We start from the raw sequence: 18,073 nt of genomic DNA on the forward strand, positions 1-18,073 counted from the left end.
TACAGGCGTTAGTCACGGTGTCGTAAGATGCGGCCAGGACTCCATTTTGGCCACCTGCCATATCCCCGTACCCATACAAGGTCGCTGGTGCTGAACCGGCCAAGCGAAGGCACCCGCGGCCATGAGGTGGAAGGCCGCAGAAGATTAAGTAGTGTGCGGGGCTGTTGGCCATGTAAGAGCTCAGCCAGGCTGTGGTTGCCCATGGGGGTGAAATGGTAAGAAGCCAGAAATTGGAGAAGCGCCTCATCAGCAGCCGAAGCAGTCAGGAGTTTCCTCATTTGAGGCTTAAATGTGCAGACCAGTCGTTCAGCCTCACCGTTTGACTGTGGATGGAACGGAGGGGCCTTGACATGCATGACACCGTGACGGGCACAAAAATCCGCAAATTCGGAAGAGGCAAATTGCGGACCATTATCAGTAACAAGAGTAGAGGGAAGGCCTTCCAAAGAGAAAATGCGAGCTAGAGCATCGGTGGTTGCCGCGGTGGTAGGCGACGTGCAATGGACAATGAAAGGAAAGTTAGAGTAGGCGTCAATTATGAGTAGCCAATAAGTACCTAAAAAAGGTCCCGCGAAGTCAGCATGAATACGCTCCCAGGGCTTCTCAGGTGAAGGCCACGGTGACAAAGATGACTTCTGGGCGGCGGCCTGTGATGCACAAGGGCCGCAGGCAGCGTCCATGTGTGCGATTTCAGTTGATGCCGGGCCAGTACACATGACGGCGCGCCAGAGATTTTGTGCGAGACACACCCCAGTGCCCTTGGTGAAGGAGGCACAAGACCGAAGCATGCAAAGACGCAGGTACAGCAACATGCAGCAAATCATTGTTGGTGGAAAGGAGGATAACACCATCCCTAGCTGTGAGGCGGTAGTGCAAAGCGTAGTAGTTCTGCAACGGATCAGAAGTCTTAGCCGACGGACAAACTCGCCAACCCATCTGAATACAGCATAAAACCCGGGAGAGGGTACAATCAGAACCCGTAGCAGCCGCCAGCCGGTCCCAGGTGATGGGGAACCTGTCCACAACCCGCTGCTTGGCAACATCCAGGTGGAAACACAAAAGTTCGTCCCAATCGAATGCCAGATCAGGACCCATGGGAAGGCGAGACAGTGCATCAGCATTCGCATGTTGAGCTGTCAGCCAGAAATGAATCTCATAATTGAAACAAGACAAGTAAAGAGCCCAATGCTGGAGGCGGTGTGCAGCCTTGTTGGGAAGCGACGTTGATGGATAAAACAAGGAAACAAGTGGTTTGTGGTCTGTAACAAGATGAAATTTGGATCCGTAATGAAAAACACCAAACTTATGAAGAGCGTAAATAATGGTCAAAGCTTCTTTTTCAATTTGAGAATATTTTCGTTGGGCATCCGTGAGCGTTTTGGAGGCATAAGCAATGGGTTTTCAGAACCGTCAGAAAAACGGTGTGCAAGGACTGCACCAACCCCGTATTGAGAGGCGTCCATGGCAAGAACGAGATGTTGGCCAGATCGATAAGTAGCCAGGCACGGGGCCTGTTTCAGCATAGTCTTCAATTTCTGGAAAGCCGCATTGCATAACGCGGACCAGTGAAAGGGCACATTGCCTAACTTCTTTGTCAGGCGCCGACCGGATAATAGCATCCCATACCATGGAATCGGCATAGGATTCTTTGTGAACTTCAGAAACAAATTGACACTTTCTACTGAGGCCGTGAAGTTCAGCAGCCCAAGCGCGATAAGATTGAGTCGGTTGTTTTTGACAGCGATAAAAGGCAACACGAGAGGCTACCACATGCGTATGCTTTTGAAAATATACAGACAGAAGTGAGCACATGTCAGCAAAGGACAAAGACACAGGATCTTTCAAAGGAGCCAATTGGGACAACAACCAATACATTTGTGGTGAAATTCATGAAAGGAACAGAGACTTACATGTTTGTTCGTCTGTGACATGAAATGCCAAGAAGTGCTGTCGAAGACGTTTTTCATAATCAGACCAGTCTTTCGCTGTCTCGTCGTAAGGACGAAAAGGAGGTATAGACAAAGACGAGAAATGCCCCGCATTGGATGCCATGACGAAATCGCAAATCGCCAATGTGAGAAGCGTTTGCTGTTCAAGGAGACCTTGCAATAGTTGCTCTAAAGTAGCCATGGAAACCTGTGGCTCAACGATGAAAAGGAAAAATCCACTACCTCGTCGCCAATTGTTATAACATCAAGTTGAACACATATATTTCAAAAACGACACAACACATGTAAGTCACAGAGCAAGTAGACAAAGTAAGACATGCGTACACGGTAACATTCAAATCAGTACTGAGTCCAAGTCTAGCAGCCGCTGGCTGGCTGGCCGCTTAGGTGGCGCGGCTGCTGCATGGCTGGCAGACAGCGCCGCATGTAGAGGACGCGCGTAACTGTGCGGTGGCACTTTAAAAGATCGGCTAGTCACAACAGGTATGTATGACATTTCAGATGTTTTGCATTTTCAGAAGTAAGAATGGAGAAAGCAATTCTCATGATCCAGTTGAAAAGAAGCATTTCGTTGTGTAAACCTAGTTTAACACATTGACTGCCACATGCATAGTGATGGATGTTTCATTGCCAAAACAGGCCAGGGCTTCAGGTGTGAGACTCTGCTGTGGCTGCTGCTAGGTACATGACATCAGGCATAAGGCTCTGCTGTTGCCAGTGGCGATCTCATAACAGTCAATATGTTAAGATTGTTTTGTGGATAATATTAGAAAATATGAAGCAGAAGTGAACCTTTGTGAAAGTCAGTTAGCAGGAAGAAAACAATTATTAGGGTTTAACATCCTGTCACAGTTGAGATCATTAGAGACAGAGCGCAAACTTGGAATGTTGCAAAGATGACGAAGGAAACTGGCCATGCCTTTTCAAAGGAACTGCCCCACCATTTGGCTGCAGCGATTTAGGGAAATCATGGAAAACCTAAATCTGGATACGGATTTGAACCATCATTCTTCTGAATGCAAGTTCTGTGTGCTACTTAGCAGAAAGAGCACAAACAAAGAGTGCCACAATTTGGTCCACATTCTGATTATCTTCACTGATTTAAAAAAAAAAAAAAATTATAAAAATCCAAAATTATGTTACTGTGATTGATGTGAAATCACAAACTAACAGAACAACGTGATATATCATGAAACTTTGCTAATACATAATGTATCTTTGCTTAAGACAGTCATTTGGGGTGAAGTTCCGATACAGAGGTGGATAGTAGAAAAATGCAGTTTGAATAACCGCACCAAAAATGGAAGGGAAATAGGGGTTAATGTAGCATTTGAAGGAAAATAAAATGGAAACCTTGATTGACATTGCACTCCTTAGTAATTTTTATAATTCTTTAATTATCTGTTTTGCTTAAAATTAGACAATGTCAAATAGATTTTGCTATGCAGCTGATGCAAAAGTGACAAATACTGGTGCCGTGCAGCCTGCCTTATTGGTTTGCAAGTAAGCTACACAATATTCGTATAAGAAATTTCCTCATGGCCATAAAGAAATCTTGGAAAATATTGACTATCTCTCTTCTTTAGTACATCCTTTCTTTATAGCTTGCTGTGTGCTTCGTGCTTTTTGTTATTTACTTTCATTCCAGCATGAAAAACGGTCCTCCAGTTACTATAGCTTACGTATAATCAGTTTTCTGATACAGTTTATTATTATTACTATTCTTTAAGTTTATTTATACAGTGTAAAACTTTAATTTACTGTCATTTTTCATTTGGTTTGGATTTTCATTTTATTTTTTTATCAGCTGAGGATATTGATGCATTTATTAAGCATGAAAAAAACCAGAATTCACCATCACGCACTTCTACCACTCAATGCATGGTCCCTTGCACTTCCACACCCAAGGGAGACATTGTTTATGAATCAAATCTGGATAAAGGGTTTGAAAAACATCAGAAAGCAACAGAAGAAAAGAATGTAACTGACGGCATTAAGGAACCTTCCCAACACAAATTAGGTACGTGCAGTTCAACAAAGTCACGGAAGTCTCAGTGTAAATCATTGTTCATTTTGTTTATTTACATAAATATATAATTTTTCAGTGACCCTGAATGTAAAATGAATATTGTTTTAACAACCATTTCATCTCCCTTTATGCCTTAAAAATACATTTTATTCAAATTTTGTGAACATTCATCTTCTTTGGCATCCTGTTCACATCACGATTATTAGAGATGTGTTAGATTTGTTTCCAAATGTGAATTTAATGTCTTAATCAATAAGCAGCCCTGCGCAGTTTCCTTCTAGGGTACCGTATGTCCTTTACAATCTTGAACATGGCCGTTAGGAGCAACTGTAAGTAAGTTTCCAATTTATAAAGTACATAGCCCCCAATCAGGTGCAAATTTTTCTTTAATTTTAGACACGACTCAGGTTTTAGTACCACTAAGGGTATATTCTTCAGAAGAACAGGGAGTTACTTGGATTACATTATGTTAAAACATGTTTCATCCATCACAAGCTGAAGCACTCAACCACTTACATATAATATGATTAAAATCCATTAAAATGAAAAGATTAAAAACAGGAATGGCTATTGAGCAGATAAACATAAAACTAACTATGTCCCTTACTTACACATTTAATATAATAAAAAAAAGAGAAGTCATATGGATTTGTTGGCTGGGAGTCCTTTGTTGGCTGGAGACCATAAATGACAGGTTCAGCTGCCGAATTAGACAGGTTTTGCATCCTTCCATCATAATGACATCCTTCCTTCATGAAGTGTGAGAGTTCTGTGTCTACTCCTCTCAAGGAGGCTGCCGAGCTTAACAATGCCATCCAACGGACGGACCACCTTCAACAGTGTCACATGCCATTTTCATGAGACAATGCAGAGAGGTTTGGAATTTACTCCAGGACCAAAAACTTTATGCCACTATCCCACACACCCTTGGGTGTATAAGCAAAGGGAAAGCAATAATAGTAAGTGGAACACTTGACTTCACTTAATTTTGGTCATTTCACAAGAACAGGTGTATTAAAGAAGGCAAGGCTGTTGGTCATTTAATATGCTAAGGAAATATATAGAAGATAAAGCATGATATGAGGGCAGACCAGTACCCAGAGAAATCTGTTGTGTGGATATAAAAATTTAATACAGGTGACGTGAAGCGAGAACTTCATCTAATCTAGAAGATACTGTAATCAAGAGTTTAAACTTACTGCCAACAGTATTTCAAAATCCTCATGTCTAAAAAAATTATAACACCCAGCAAAATAGCAAAAATTATCTGGATCATTATCAAATAAGAATAATGACTGAATAGCATTGAAATTGCATTGTTGCAAATATTATGACAATTTGAAATCAGTAGTTTCAGTAATATCTTCCCCATAATGACAGCAAGTGTTTCCAACACTCACAGACAAAAAATAATTTTCAGTGTAACACGAACATCTCTCTGTCACTGAAAACATTAATTTTTTTGGCTATAACAGTATATCTACTGGAGATTTAAAATCTCATGCTAATTTGATGGAATCATCCTTTAGCTGCCTCTGTAATCAGTTAATGACTGGACGTATTTCTTAACTGACTGCATACACTGCCTTCCAAAAAGCATCCAGAGTTGGCCGCCAGACTGCATTAATATAGTAATCACATCTGGTAGGGTATAAAAGGGGCATGAACAGTTTCAGACATTGAGTGATCATTTTGAAGGTCATGTAGATGCTGCATATCCATGTGAGATAAGAGTTATCGTCACATGATTGATTTTGAAAGAGACCTGATTGTGAGTCTCTATTTGGCTGGCTGGTTAATCAAACTGTATCGTGATTTATGGAGCATTCAGATGTGGCAGTGGCCTGATGTTGGACTGTATGAGAATATGAGGGCACATATACTTGTTGCTCAGGTACTGGTTGTCCATGTCTGACAACCAGAATGGAGGATAGACATACTCTGCACCAATCACACCTTAACTCCTCCACCCATCTGCACCTGCCATCCAAGAACATGTAATGGACTCCTTGTAACATAGTGTCATTCTGCATCACTGGTCAAAAACAAGCAGGGAATTACTGTCCCATTAATAGGCTGCTATGAATACCTCACACAAAAGGTCTTACACTCACAACTGAAAACATTTACTCTTTAATGGTATTTACTGCCAGCAATAAACATCAATTTCAGATTAATTGCAGCTAACACAACCAAAATGTAAAACATAAAAATAATATCCATGTAGACTTTATCTTTTGTCTAGCATTCAGACTGGAGTTCTGTATTTCGCTCTAAAGGTCTACAAACACCTCCCACCAGACACAATGTAAGAAGTCAGGAATCTTAACCAATCCAGTAGAAAAATAAAAGTATAACTTAGTAGGAACAATTCCTATGAACTTCTTGATTATATAGTTTCAAGGATTAAAGATTCCAAATAGGAATAAGTAGCAACATTCATTATGAATAGGGCTGTTATTCTTCTAGAACGTAGATAACTATTATTCTCGATAAGTGTAGCCAAGAAATATAAACAACAGACAAAGAGTAGTAGATAAACTACAGTTATCAAGGATACTTGAGGAAGCAAAAATAGTTTACTGCAGTTCATTATAACATCTGCTCTCATTGAGAATGTATACTTTGACTACTCCAATTTCCCTGTGTGTTTTCTGTCACAATACAGTCTACAGAACCCAATGAATGAATTTTTTATTTATTTATTTATTTATTTTTTTTGGGGGGGGGGGGGGGGCGATAAGGAACCAGGTTCATTTTTTTTCATGTAAATGCATTGAGAAACTTATCACATGTTGTGTCTTCATGGTTAGTAGATTAAGCAGCATTAGCTTCTCTGATGAAATAATCTACCGTAACCAAATGAACTTGGTTTAGGGGATATTATCTAAAGCCTTACCTTATACCTATAAGATCACCTACCCTCCTGTGAAATTCCTTCTATGGCCTTCTTAATGGCAGCAGTCCAGCTTTACAGTTTTGAAGTGTGCTGTTGTGTTGATTGTGATCTTGTTTTATAAACACACTGTGAGCAAGGTAGTCTTCAACACAGATGTGCCATTCATTGAAGTCTCACGTATTTGTTTAACAGACTTGGGATTTTGCGTGCTTACGCATACAAAATAACGATAAAATTACATTCTGTTCCTTCAATCACTGATGTAAAGGTATTTGTGATGTCTAGGTTCATTTTTGTTAAGCACTGTCAGATGCATCCACTTCACAAGATATTCACAATACTAGAAATCAGTGACACTTATCTTTTATGGCACCACAGCTCCAAATTCTTACCACTGAAACATCTCATACATCATGTAAGTGCTGCTACCAAGCTAGAGTAAATACAGTAATGTCGGTGGATCTTTAGTTTCATGTAGTTGTGACAAAATATACTCTGGAAAATTTGTAGAGTAAATAAGAAACTGTTGGTCACCAGACAAACAAAATATTTTCTACTAATCAAAAACTCAAATAATTTCCTCGTTTCACCAAGCTATATCATTCTGCTGATGACCCTGTATACTGGAAGTACTCTTGACAAAAATTTAGTAACTCCCAGGAGACATTACACAAATAACGTGTCATACCAGCACTAGCCTTGGTAATGGCCTCAATTTGGCAAGATATCACAAGTTTCTTCAGGTACGCCACATCCAGCAGAAGATGATAATGATTAGATCTCATAGAGCTACCACACTGAAAGGGTGTCAACTGATATGCTTTGGCTGCTATTCAAATGGTCCCAGATGTTCTGCAGGATTAAGACTGTGCAATTTTCAGAGGACCAGTGTCAAAGTATGATAGAGTGCCTAAGTGTTTGACAAAGTAGGAACATACACATTCAGCATAGTGGATGTGGCTGTCATCATTTTGAAAGACAGGCGTGTTCACAGCATACTTGTCATGAAGATGTGGAAGAAAGGGCAACACTTCATCACTGAGAATGTCAAATAATCATCCTGGTTCATGTTCATGGTAATATGAATGAGTAGACTCCAAAACGCCACAGACCCACCTCTGGCCTGAACTACACCTGTCACACACTGTGAGTTAAGTCCCCCATTGGGTTCTTGACTCTTGGCTCACTTGATGCCTTGCGTCATTGGAGAGAGGCAAAATTTCAATTTGTTGGACAATATTACACACCTGTAGTCAGTGACTATCCAATTTCTGTGCTATCTGGCCCACTGATGATGTGCAGCTTTATGTGTGGGTGTGAGCAATGGTCTCTTTGCAAGTTACCCAACTCTAAATGTGCATTGCATGCACTTCCCTTTGCAATGTTTGCTCAGAAACTGGTCTTATCTCTGGTCCAAGTTTGTCAGAATCTTTTAATGGCTACTGTTCTTACACCAAGTTACATGGCTGTGCGTGGTACTGCATTGCTTGTAGACTTATTGGCAGTCCTTATTAAAACATCAACAAATCAGATAAATCCATTTACTATCTGCCCAAGGGCATGTTCATACAACCCACTCCTTTGTGCCATTCTGACATCTGCATATAACCAACTGCCAGATTCACACCATTCCACTGCTATGGAGGGTGACATGACTGCCTGGTAACAGTTCTGTACCATCTAAAGCACTCCAAAACAACCAGTGTGCCCTTTTAAGAAGGTGATTAATATCTTTTTCCAGTGAGTTTAGATGTGCCACAATGGGCACCTTCTGCAATGGGTTATACTTGTGAACGAGGAATGTAATCACCAGATCGAGAAATATGATATGATACTGGAATGCTACTCATACTAATGTGCAAAAACTGCCACTTTTGAGCAGTATGACAACTCAAAATGAAGTGTTATTGTGATGACAAAAACTTGGAACTTGGGCAAATTCCTCACAAGAGACATGTTTTTAACTGATGTGTCACTCCTCATTACGTCACGCCATGCATGTTACAGTTTGCAGTTGAATCCAAAGATGAGCAATTTGTTGCTATACTGATTACTGGAAACCCTTCTGTTTATGAAGTATTATTGTTGTGTCATAAGTGTAATACTTGGCAAGATGAACCGGTCACCAGGCTTGGTTGGCAGCACCATCATGTTTACACTTAATAAGCAGGAACTGGAGGTAGTAACAGCAGTGTTTTTACAAGTGGAATGCTGTCACATGCTACATATCTGCATGACCACTGAATGAAGTGTCCTGTCAAAACAAGACATACAATGCATCTCCCATTATCTGCTCAAAATGCTTCATTTGCAGTATCTGTAAAACTACCTCCCCAGGTGATGTTGCTATATTGCACAGCTGTCTTTGCTGATTCATCATTGCTGTTTCAGTCGCAGATGGCAACAATGCCTCTTTGTTCAAAACCATGCAGACGTATTTTATAGTACTTTCAGCTTCCTCATCCATCAAAGTATGTCTCCTTCAGTAGTCATTACACATTTTTTGGTGAGATGCACAGCTCTTCTAGTCTTCTAATGTTACAACAGTGAAAGTTAAAGTCACATCAGCATAAGCAAACTGACCATCTGGCCTGATGGTTACTGTTTTTGGCTGGTAACACCAAGGTTCCAATATTGCTTCTTTGGAGCACCTCACATTTTTCTCTGTTAAAAATGTCTAAGGCATTCAGTCAGCCTTGTTAGGCTAACTGAAAAGCTGCTTCAACATAAAAGCATTGAAAGTGAATGCAAGTCGCTGAAGTAGTGTTATGTTGAAAGACTTGCACCAGGCTCGGTGACACACAATGTTAATTTATTAGCAGCAAAAGCATAAGCTGTTATTTTTTCAGGTTACAGAGTGAGACACTTTATGTATTACAATTATGGATCTTCTTCTTTACAAGAATTCAAACCAACTGTATAAAAGTTGTATCTAATGGTATGATGGCAGTATGAAGGGAACCATTTCCATGTAAAATTGTATCAAAGGAAAAATTAATGCCAGAAGTTTAGATTAGCTTGTCTCTACGTATTTTTCATTTTTTGCCCATTTCTATGACAGTCTGAAGTTTTCCTGTTACAGTCATAGAGAATTGAACATGAAATAAAATTCTAGTCACACAGCAGTGAACATGAAATAAAATTCTAGTCACACAGCAGTGAACATGAAATGAAACTCTGCATTCATGACAACGAAACATTGTCTGGCACTGTTGTTTGATAGTACCCTTTGCACACTGTCACTTACTCACAGTGTAATCTACAGGGTCATTGTAATTAAAGTTAAACTTTTAGAACACTGTAGAAACAACACCACTGGTCAGAATGATGTCAAATTGCAACGGAATATTATCGGAGGAGGAGGAGGAGGAAAACTTATGGCAGAAGAAAAAAAATAGTGTGAAAATTGATCAATAGATGGCACTGCATGTGTCAGTATACGTAAATGAAAACACCTGTCATGCATACGACCCATTGAAGTTGGTATAAACACGCCGGGTACACAACTTTTCCTCCTTTCGTATCTGCGACGTAAGCCATGACTGTCTCAATGCAGGATTGCATTCTGCTTGTCAAGCTGTATTACAAGAATGATGACTGTGCACAGATCATTTTGCAGACGTTCTGGACACTGAAGGGTTTGGAAAAAGTGGTTGGTCTGATGACTGCCGTGGGTCTGGAGAAAATGATTCGGAAATTTGAAATGATGGGTTCTTTTGGTATGCAACCTGGTAGAGGGAGGAAACGAACTGATTCAACGTCAGTGGAAGCAGCGGCCACAGCAATGCAGGAGGAGACAAGTGGTGGTGTGCAAATGTGTAGCGCACAGAGAATTGCCCCAACATTGGACATACCTGTGAGCATGGTGCGTAAAATCCTACGAAATATCCTTCTTTGCATTCCCCTCAATATTACCCAGGTGCACGAGTTGCTTCCTGTTGCCCTGCCAGCAACAATGACCTTTGCTTTAGAATTTCTTGCTCGCATGGAAGTGGACGACTTGCCGTGGAAGATTTTGTGGGCAGGCGAAGCCCACTACCATCTGACAGGATGTGTCGATACACAAAATTGTCAAATATGGGCAACGGAAAATTCACACGCAAATCAACCAATACCACTTCATCCTGAAAAGGTCACTGCATGGTGCAGGTTTATGGCATAATTTATCATAGGGCCATATTTTTTCAAAGAGACAGGTGCTCCCGGTCCTGTTACCTGTACTGTCAACGATAAGCTATGAGTGTCTTCTGCGCAACCACGTCATTCCAGCTCTCCAACAGCATGGATGGGATCATTTTTATGCAAGATGGCACACCTCCGCACATTGCAAATCCAGTTAAGCAGCTACTGAAGTGCCATTTCGGAAATACTAGTATTATCAGCCTCCATTTCCCTAAAGCCTGGCCGTCCCAATCACCTGATCTTAATCTGTCTGACTTCTGGCTGTGGGGCTACCTGAAAGATGCTGTGTTCAGTGTTCCACCTGCAAACTTAGCTGCATTGAAGGCACACATTGCACAACACTTTGATCAGTTGAGGAATATGCAATTTCTCGATTTCAACTTGTTGCAGAAAATGGTAGGCAGCATATTGAACATCTTTTGCACCAGTCACTCGGAAATTAATAATCTGATTTGATTTTGGCCTCAGGACAATTAAAAACCAATTTTTCCCATTCGATGTGATATGGCCTTGCCGTTGTGGATGTGCTTATGTAACTAACAGTATCACACCTGTGCACCCATGCACAATGAGTAGTTAAGTTTGTTTAATGTCAAACGTACACCTTAGGCATTGTCGTATGATTCGTCTGTCATTTGTAGTCGACCACTATTAAATTATGATGCTTACAGCACCAACTATTGCTACATTTTGTAACTATTTATTTTTTTCTGCCATACGTTTTCTCCCTTCTCTGATAATATTCCGTTGCAATTTGACATCAATCTGACCAGTGATGTTATTTCTACAGTGGTTTGAAAGTTTAAGTTTAATTATAATCACCCTATATATGAAGCCACAGTTCATCTAAATACACCTTTGACTATTTTACTCCTGGTGCCATATGTGTGTGTAAGAACCACACATACAAATGGGCGACACTGAAATATCAACCATGGTGAAAATTCAGAGCAAAGGAATATACCAGATCAGAACAAAATTGCTATTATATTTTACATTAAATTGCTGCTTATATTTCTCAAGAATCTCTTGCACAGCAAACAGCTGGAGAATAACACAAGTCACTATGATTTACATTTATGAAATGTTAAATGAATAGATCCCCACAATTATCAATATCCTGATGATATATCACAAGGAAAAGTAGTTATATCAAAGAACATGCACTGGTTTTGGAAATTTGAGTTGAGATGCTTGCTTTTTTTTGGGCACACACAGATTTCATATTTGGAGAGTTTTAGGATGGCATTCAGTGTTGGACAGCACTTTCAACTGAAGGTATGATAAGATGGAGAATCTTCTCAAAATGTGATTATCTAAAAGTGTTTTTGAGCATAAGAGGCATGTACAACATATCATGGGACAAGTCAGCACTAGTGATATCTGTTTCTGTAATTTGAAACTATTTTCACTTCTTTATGAGTGGTGAAGTTAATGACTGCAAATGAAATGCACAATAACAAGACAGAATTTCTATTTTACATACCGAATGACCTCCCCCCATGAACCATGGTCCTTGCCATGGGTGGGGACACTTGCGTGCCTCAGTGATACAGATAGCCGTACAGTAGGTGCAACCACAATGGAGGGGTATCTGTTGAGAGGCCAGACAAACGTGTGGTTCCTGAAGCGGGGCAGCAGCCTTTTCAGTAGTTGCAGGGGCAACAGTCTGGATGATTGACTAATCTGGTCTTGTTAACATTAACCAAAACAGCCTTGCTGTGCTGGTACTGTGAATGGCTGAAAGCAAGGGGAAACTACAGCCGTCATTATTCCTGAGGGCATGCAGCTTTACTGTATAATGATGGCGTCCTCTTGGGTAAAATATTCTGGATGTAAAATAGTCCCCCATTTGGATCTCCGGGTGGGGACTACTCAGGAGGACGTCGTTAAAAGGAGAAACAAAACTGGCGTTTTGCAGATTGGAGCATGGAATGTTAGATCCCTTAATCGGACAGATAGGTTGGAAAATTTAAAAAGGGAAATGGATAGGTTAAAGTTAGATATAGTGGGAATTAGTGAAGTTCGGTGGCAGATGTGGACTCTGACCACAATCTATTGGTTATGACCTGTAGATTAAAGCTGAAGAGACTGCAAAAAGGGGGGAATTTAAGGAAATGGGACCTGGATAAACTGAAAGAACCAGAGGTTGTAGAGAGCATTAGGGAACGACTGACAAGAAGGGAGCAAAGAAATACAGTGGAAGAAGAATGGGTAGCTTTGAGAGACGACAGTGAAGGCAGCAGAGGATCAAGTAGGTAAAAAGACGAGAGCTAGTAGAAATCCTGGGGTAACAGAAGAATCTTGAATTTAATTGATGAAAGGAGAAAATATAAAAGTGCAGTAAATGAAACAGGCAAAAAGGAATACAAACGTCTCAAAAATGTCATCGACAGGAAGTGCAAAATGACTAAGCAAGGATGGCTGGAGGATAAATGTAAGGATGTAGAGGCATGTATCACTAGGGGTAAGATAGATACTGCCTACAGGAAAATTAAAAAGACATTTGGAGAAAAGAGAACCACTTGTATGAATATCAAGAGCTCAGATGGAAAACCAGTCCCAAGCATAGAAGGAAAAGCAGAAAGGTGGAAGGAGTATATAGAGGGTCTCTAGAAGGGTGATGTACTGGAGGGCAATATTATGAAAATTGAAGAGGACATAGATGAAGATGAAATGAGAGATATGAAACTGTGTGAAGAATTTGACAGAGCATTGAAAGATCTAAGTTGAAACAAGGCCCCAGGAGTAGACATCACTCCGTTAGAACTACTGATAGCCTCGGGAGAGCCAGCCGTGACAAAACTCTTCCATCTGGTGAGCAAGATGTATGACAGACGAAATACTGTCAGACTTCAAGAAGAATATAATAATTCCAACCCCAAAGAAAGAGGGTGTTGACAGGTGTGAAAATTACTGAACTATCAGTTTAATAAGTTGCGGCTGCAAAATACTAACACGCATTCTTTACAGACGAAAGGAAATACTGGTAGACGACAACCATGGGGATGATCAGTTTTGATTCCATAGAAATGTTGGAACACGTGAGGCAATACTGACCCTAAGACTTATCTTAAAAGATTGATTAAGGAAAGGCAAACCTACATTTCTAGCATCTGTATACTTAGAGAAAGCTTTTGACAATGTTGACTGGAATACTCTCTTTCAAATTCTGAAGATGGCAGGGGTCAACTACAGGGAGCAAAAGGCTATTTACAATTTGTACAGAAAGCAGATGGCAGTTATAAGTGTTAAGGAGCGAGAAAGGGGAGCAGTGGTTGAGAAGGGTGAGACAGGGTTGTAGTCTAACCCTGATGTTATTCAATCTGTACATTGAGCAAGCAGTAAAGGAAACAAAAGAAAAATTTGGAGTAGGAATTAAAATCCATGGAGCAGAAATAAAAACTTTGAAGTTTGCCGATTACATTGTAATTCTGTCAGAGGCAGCAAAGGACCTGGAAGAGCAGCTGAATGGAATGAGCAGTTGAACGGAATGGAGAGAGTCTTGAAAGGACAATATAACATGAACACCAACAAAAGCAAAACGAGGTTAATGGAATGTAGTCAAATTAAATCAGTTGATGCTGAGGGAATTAGGTTAGGAAATGAAACACTTTTGGTAGTAGATGAGTTTTGCTATTTGGGAAGCAAAATAATCGATGGTCAAAGTAGAGAGGATATAAAATGAAGAAAAGAAGTTCGTTAACATCGAGTATAGATTTAAGTGTTAGGAAGTCTTTTCTAAAAGTATTTGTATGGAGTGTAGCCGTGTATGGAAGTGAAACAAGGACGATAAATAGTTCAAACAAGAAGAGAATGGAAGCTTTCAAAATGGGGTGCTACAGACGAATGCTGAGTATTAGATGGGTAGATCACATAATTAATGAGGAGGTACTGAATAGAGTTGGGGAGAAGAGGAATTTGTGGCACAACTTGACTGAAAGAAGGGACCGGTTGGTAGGACATGTTCTGAGGCGTAAGAGATCACTAATTTAGTAATGGAGGGCAGCATGGAGGGTAGAAATTGTAGAGGGAGACCAAGTGATGAATACACTAAGCAGATTCAGAAGGATGTAGGTTGCAGTAGGTACTTGGAGATGAAGAAGCTTGCACAGGATAGAGTACGACGGTGAGCTGCATCAAACCAGTCTCTGGACTGAAGACCACAACAACATAATGAACGTGATTCTTTTTATATCTGGATAAATGCTTGGCTACACATATAAACAGGAAAAATCCATTAGTATCTGATGACAACGTTAGTGAAGTTTTGGGGTATTTAGCATTATTTAAATACCTAAGGACAATATTACAAGGCTATGTCAATTGGCAAGAACATACAATATCATCTGAACAGAAGAGAGATTCACTGGCTCCTGAAGCTTGCACATTACCTTAACTTTCATGTGTGTTTTCTCCTGCCACTACGTGTCAAGTAGATTTTTTTAATCCATCCAATTATACCATAGGGAGATGTAATAGATATGCTCAGGGAACATGTGTCTCAATGCCAACAATTCTTTTTATAGTCGTGAAAGGCCAGGGTTTAGGTCCATCACCAACAACTAGTTTGACTTTCTTTGTTCTCGGGTTGCAAAAAATGTTCCATGATGTGGAATCTGTTTCAGTTTTGCTAGATCTGGTGTTTATGAAATTAGTAACACTTTATCGACGAGTCAATTTGGAGCTACTGCATGTTCATAGTTCACTGCTTTAGTTTGTGATCTGTGTTTCATTGATGCATGCATGCCAAGATATAATAATTTGGACCCTCTTGCATGTCAAGATATAACTTGGACTAACTTTTTGACAATATTTTGTCCGAGTTGTTATTTCTACATGTCCTATGCGACACCTTTCTTATTTGATAACAACCAGAATGATCTATAGTTATCATACAAGTGTTCAAATATATAATACCTTTACATTTGTGTGGCTGTAAAAATATTGTCAGCGTTTCCTTTTTCTTTTATCCAACTTGTGCTGCTATTGGTGTGTGTAATAAATTTTCTGAATGTGATACATTATTATAGATAAACAAGTGTTCCATTATTATTTGTTTTCAATGAGGTCACTGACATTCTTTAATATATGCTGTGCAGGTCTGAAGGATGGAGAAAATGTGCAGCATGGTTTTGATGACTATTACTTCCGCGACTCGTTTGAGCACTCGTCATCGGAGTCGCAACTAATGGAGCTCGGTCTCAAGCAGACACACCTGGGTACAACACCCACCAGGACACAACCTCCACCTATACAAGCACCTCCTACCTCTTCACAGGTGGGACTTGTATCCGCGCAACATTCGGGTGGCACTAATCGTCGATTCAACATTTTTCGTGTGTTTGTGCCATCATTTCTAGTTGTTGTGGCATCACTAGTTATTGGTACTGTGTTTATACTCGAGCTGGACTGTGAAACATTTAGCACTCTGCGGCGATGGCCAGAAATGGTAGTACTGCGGCATGATTATTATGAACCTATGAAGGAATACTTACGGAGGCACTTTGTAGGCTGGTTATCGTAGAATAACAGTGAAACTTTTATTGTTACCTGTGCCTAGGGACTTTGACCCACACCTACAGTAGTGGTGCAATAATGACTGTACCAGACAGCTGTAACATGCATGTATGTTTTCTTTGGAAATGCTTTTTCTGTGAGACTAACAGCGAAGGGAAATATGCAGGGATACATACTGTCCACTCTGTAAGTAAACGTAACTGGTTTCTAGTGCAAGACTTTCTGAAACATTTGGGAACTTTTTTACATATTAATAAATGTCCTCCTTCACAGCTTTTATGGGACTTCAAAATAACTAATGAACAGTTTTTTAAAAACGCTGATTTAAATTCTCCCTGTGCGCCTTCCGTTACTCCTCAAAGTGCCTGCAACCACTGTTGGCAGTGGTTATTCCATTTCTTCTTGCCCCAAATTTTTGTGGTATCTTTCATCAGAGTAATACCTATTTACATATTTTGTTACCATACAGCATTAATAGGAACAAGTACTGATGGGGCCAATAAAAATGTGGCCTAAGAAATGCTGCTGTTGCTCTGTATGAAATTTATGGATATAAAAGATTGTGCTTTCACATATATCACATTGTCAATTATAAATGAAATCTTTGTTATTTTTAATAGTTTTTAAAAATGGTTGGTATAACTGTGTAACAGAGATGCAAGATTTTGTTTTTAAATAACACAGCCAGAAGGCTTGTTTCAGATTGAATGACACAACTGTTTCATTGTTTTACTGAATAATCAACAAAAATCTATGTTATCATCATGATATTTGATGAGGTGCACATTCCACATTATCACTGTTATAAATAATGGACTTTTAATGTATCTAACTGTGATCCAGAATTGAAAGTACAAAATGTACTGCGCGAAAAGGATGTTTTAAGTTTTAAAAGTCTAATGTAATGAAATTTTATTTATTTATTTAATCTGTGTTCAAACAAGGTACTCACTGAAGATGATTTCATGGCACATTCTGTGTTCTTTAAGAAAGAAATGTAAGGAAATGTTTTAATGTATACATTCCATAAGCATTTTATTGTATTATTATAAACGTAGAGTTACATTCCTTTATTTTTAATAAGTAGACAATGACAGTATAGCCTCCACCTCTTCCACTCTTCTTTCATTCAGGTGCTTTCTGCTGTTTATGGAACTGAGTGCAGCAATAAATAATACAAATTTGGAATGAAGGTCAATCAGTTTACATTTCATTTCCTGTCTAACTAATGTGTTTTAATAAAGTACTTCTAGTTTGTGTTCTCTTGTTAATGCTGTATCATATTCTTAACTCTTCTCAAGAAGAACATACAAAATGAACATACATGATCACTTTTAGAATATAGTATAGCTTGTAATGACAGTCCTGAGTGCCGTATGCCCTCATAAGATAGATCACTATGAGGTGGATACCAATGGCATATTGACAGAAACCATACTTCTCACAGATAAGTATTTAGCTTTGAAAGAAGACATTCCTGTGCAAAAAATGTTC

The 18,073-nt window shown here is 39.6% G+C and overlaps 1 protein-coding gene across 1 annotated transcript in view; it reads left to right on the plus strand.

Moving 5' to 3' along the window:
* The window catches only part of LOC126484891 (FERM domain-containing protein 3-like), a 134,323-nt gene extending 116,552 nt beyond the window's left edge, over positions 1–17,771 (plus strand). The window contains exons 10-11 of the mRNA XM_050108489.1: positions 3,757–3,969; positions 16,162–17,771. Of these exons, the coding sequence (XP_049964446.1) occupies positions 3,757–3,969; positions 16,162–16,586 (638 nt within the window). The 3' untranslated portion in view covers positions 16,587–17,771. The remainder of the gene's footprint in view (positions 1–3,756; positions 3,970–16,161) is intronic.
* The last annotated feature ends 302 nt before the right edge of the window (positions 17,772–18,073 follow it).

The sequence above is a fragment of the Schistocerca serialis genome, chromosome 6 (genome assembly GCF_023864345.2).
Source record: "Schistocerca serialis cubense isolate TAMUIC-IGC-003099 chromosome 6, iqSchSeri2.2, whole genome shotgun sequence".
In the NCBI taxonomy this organism is placed as follows: domain Eukaryota; kingdom Metazoa; phylum Arthropoda; class Insecta; order Orthoptera; family Acrididae; genus Schistocerca; species Schistocerca serialis.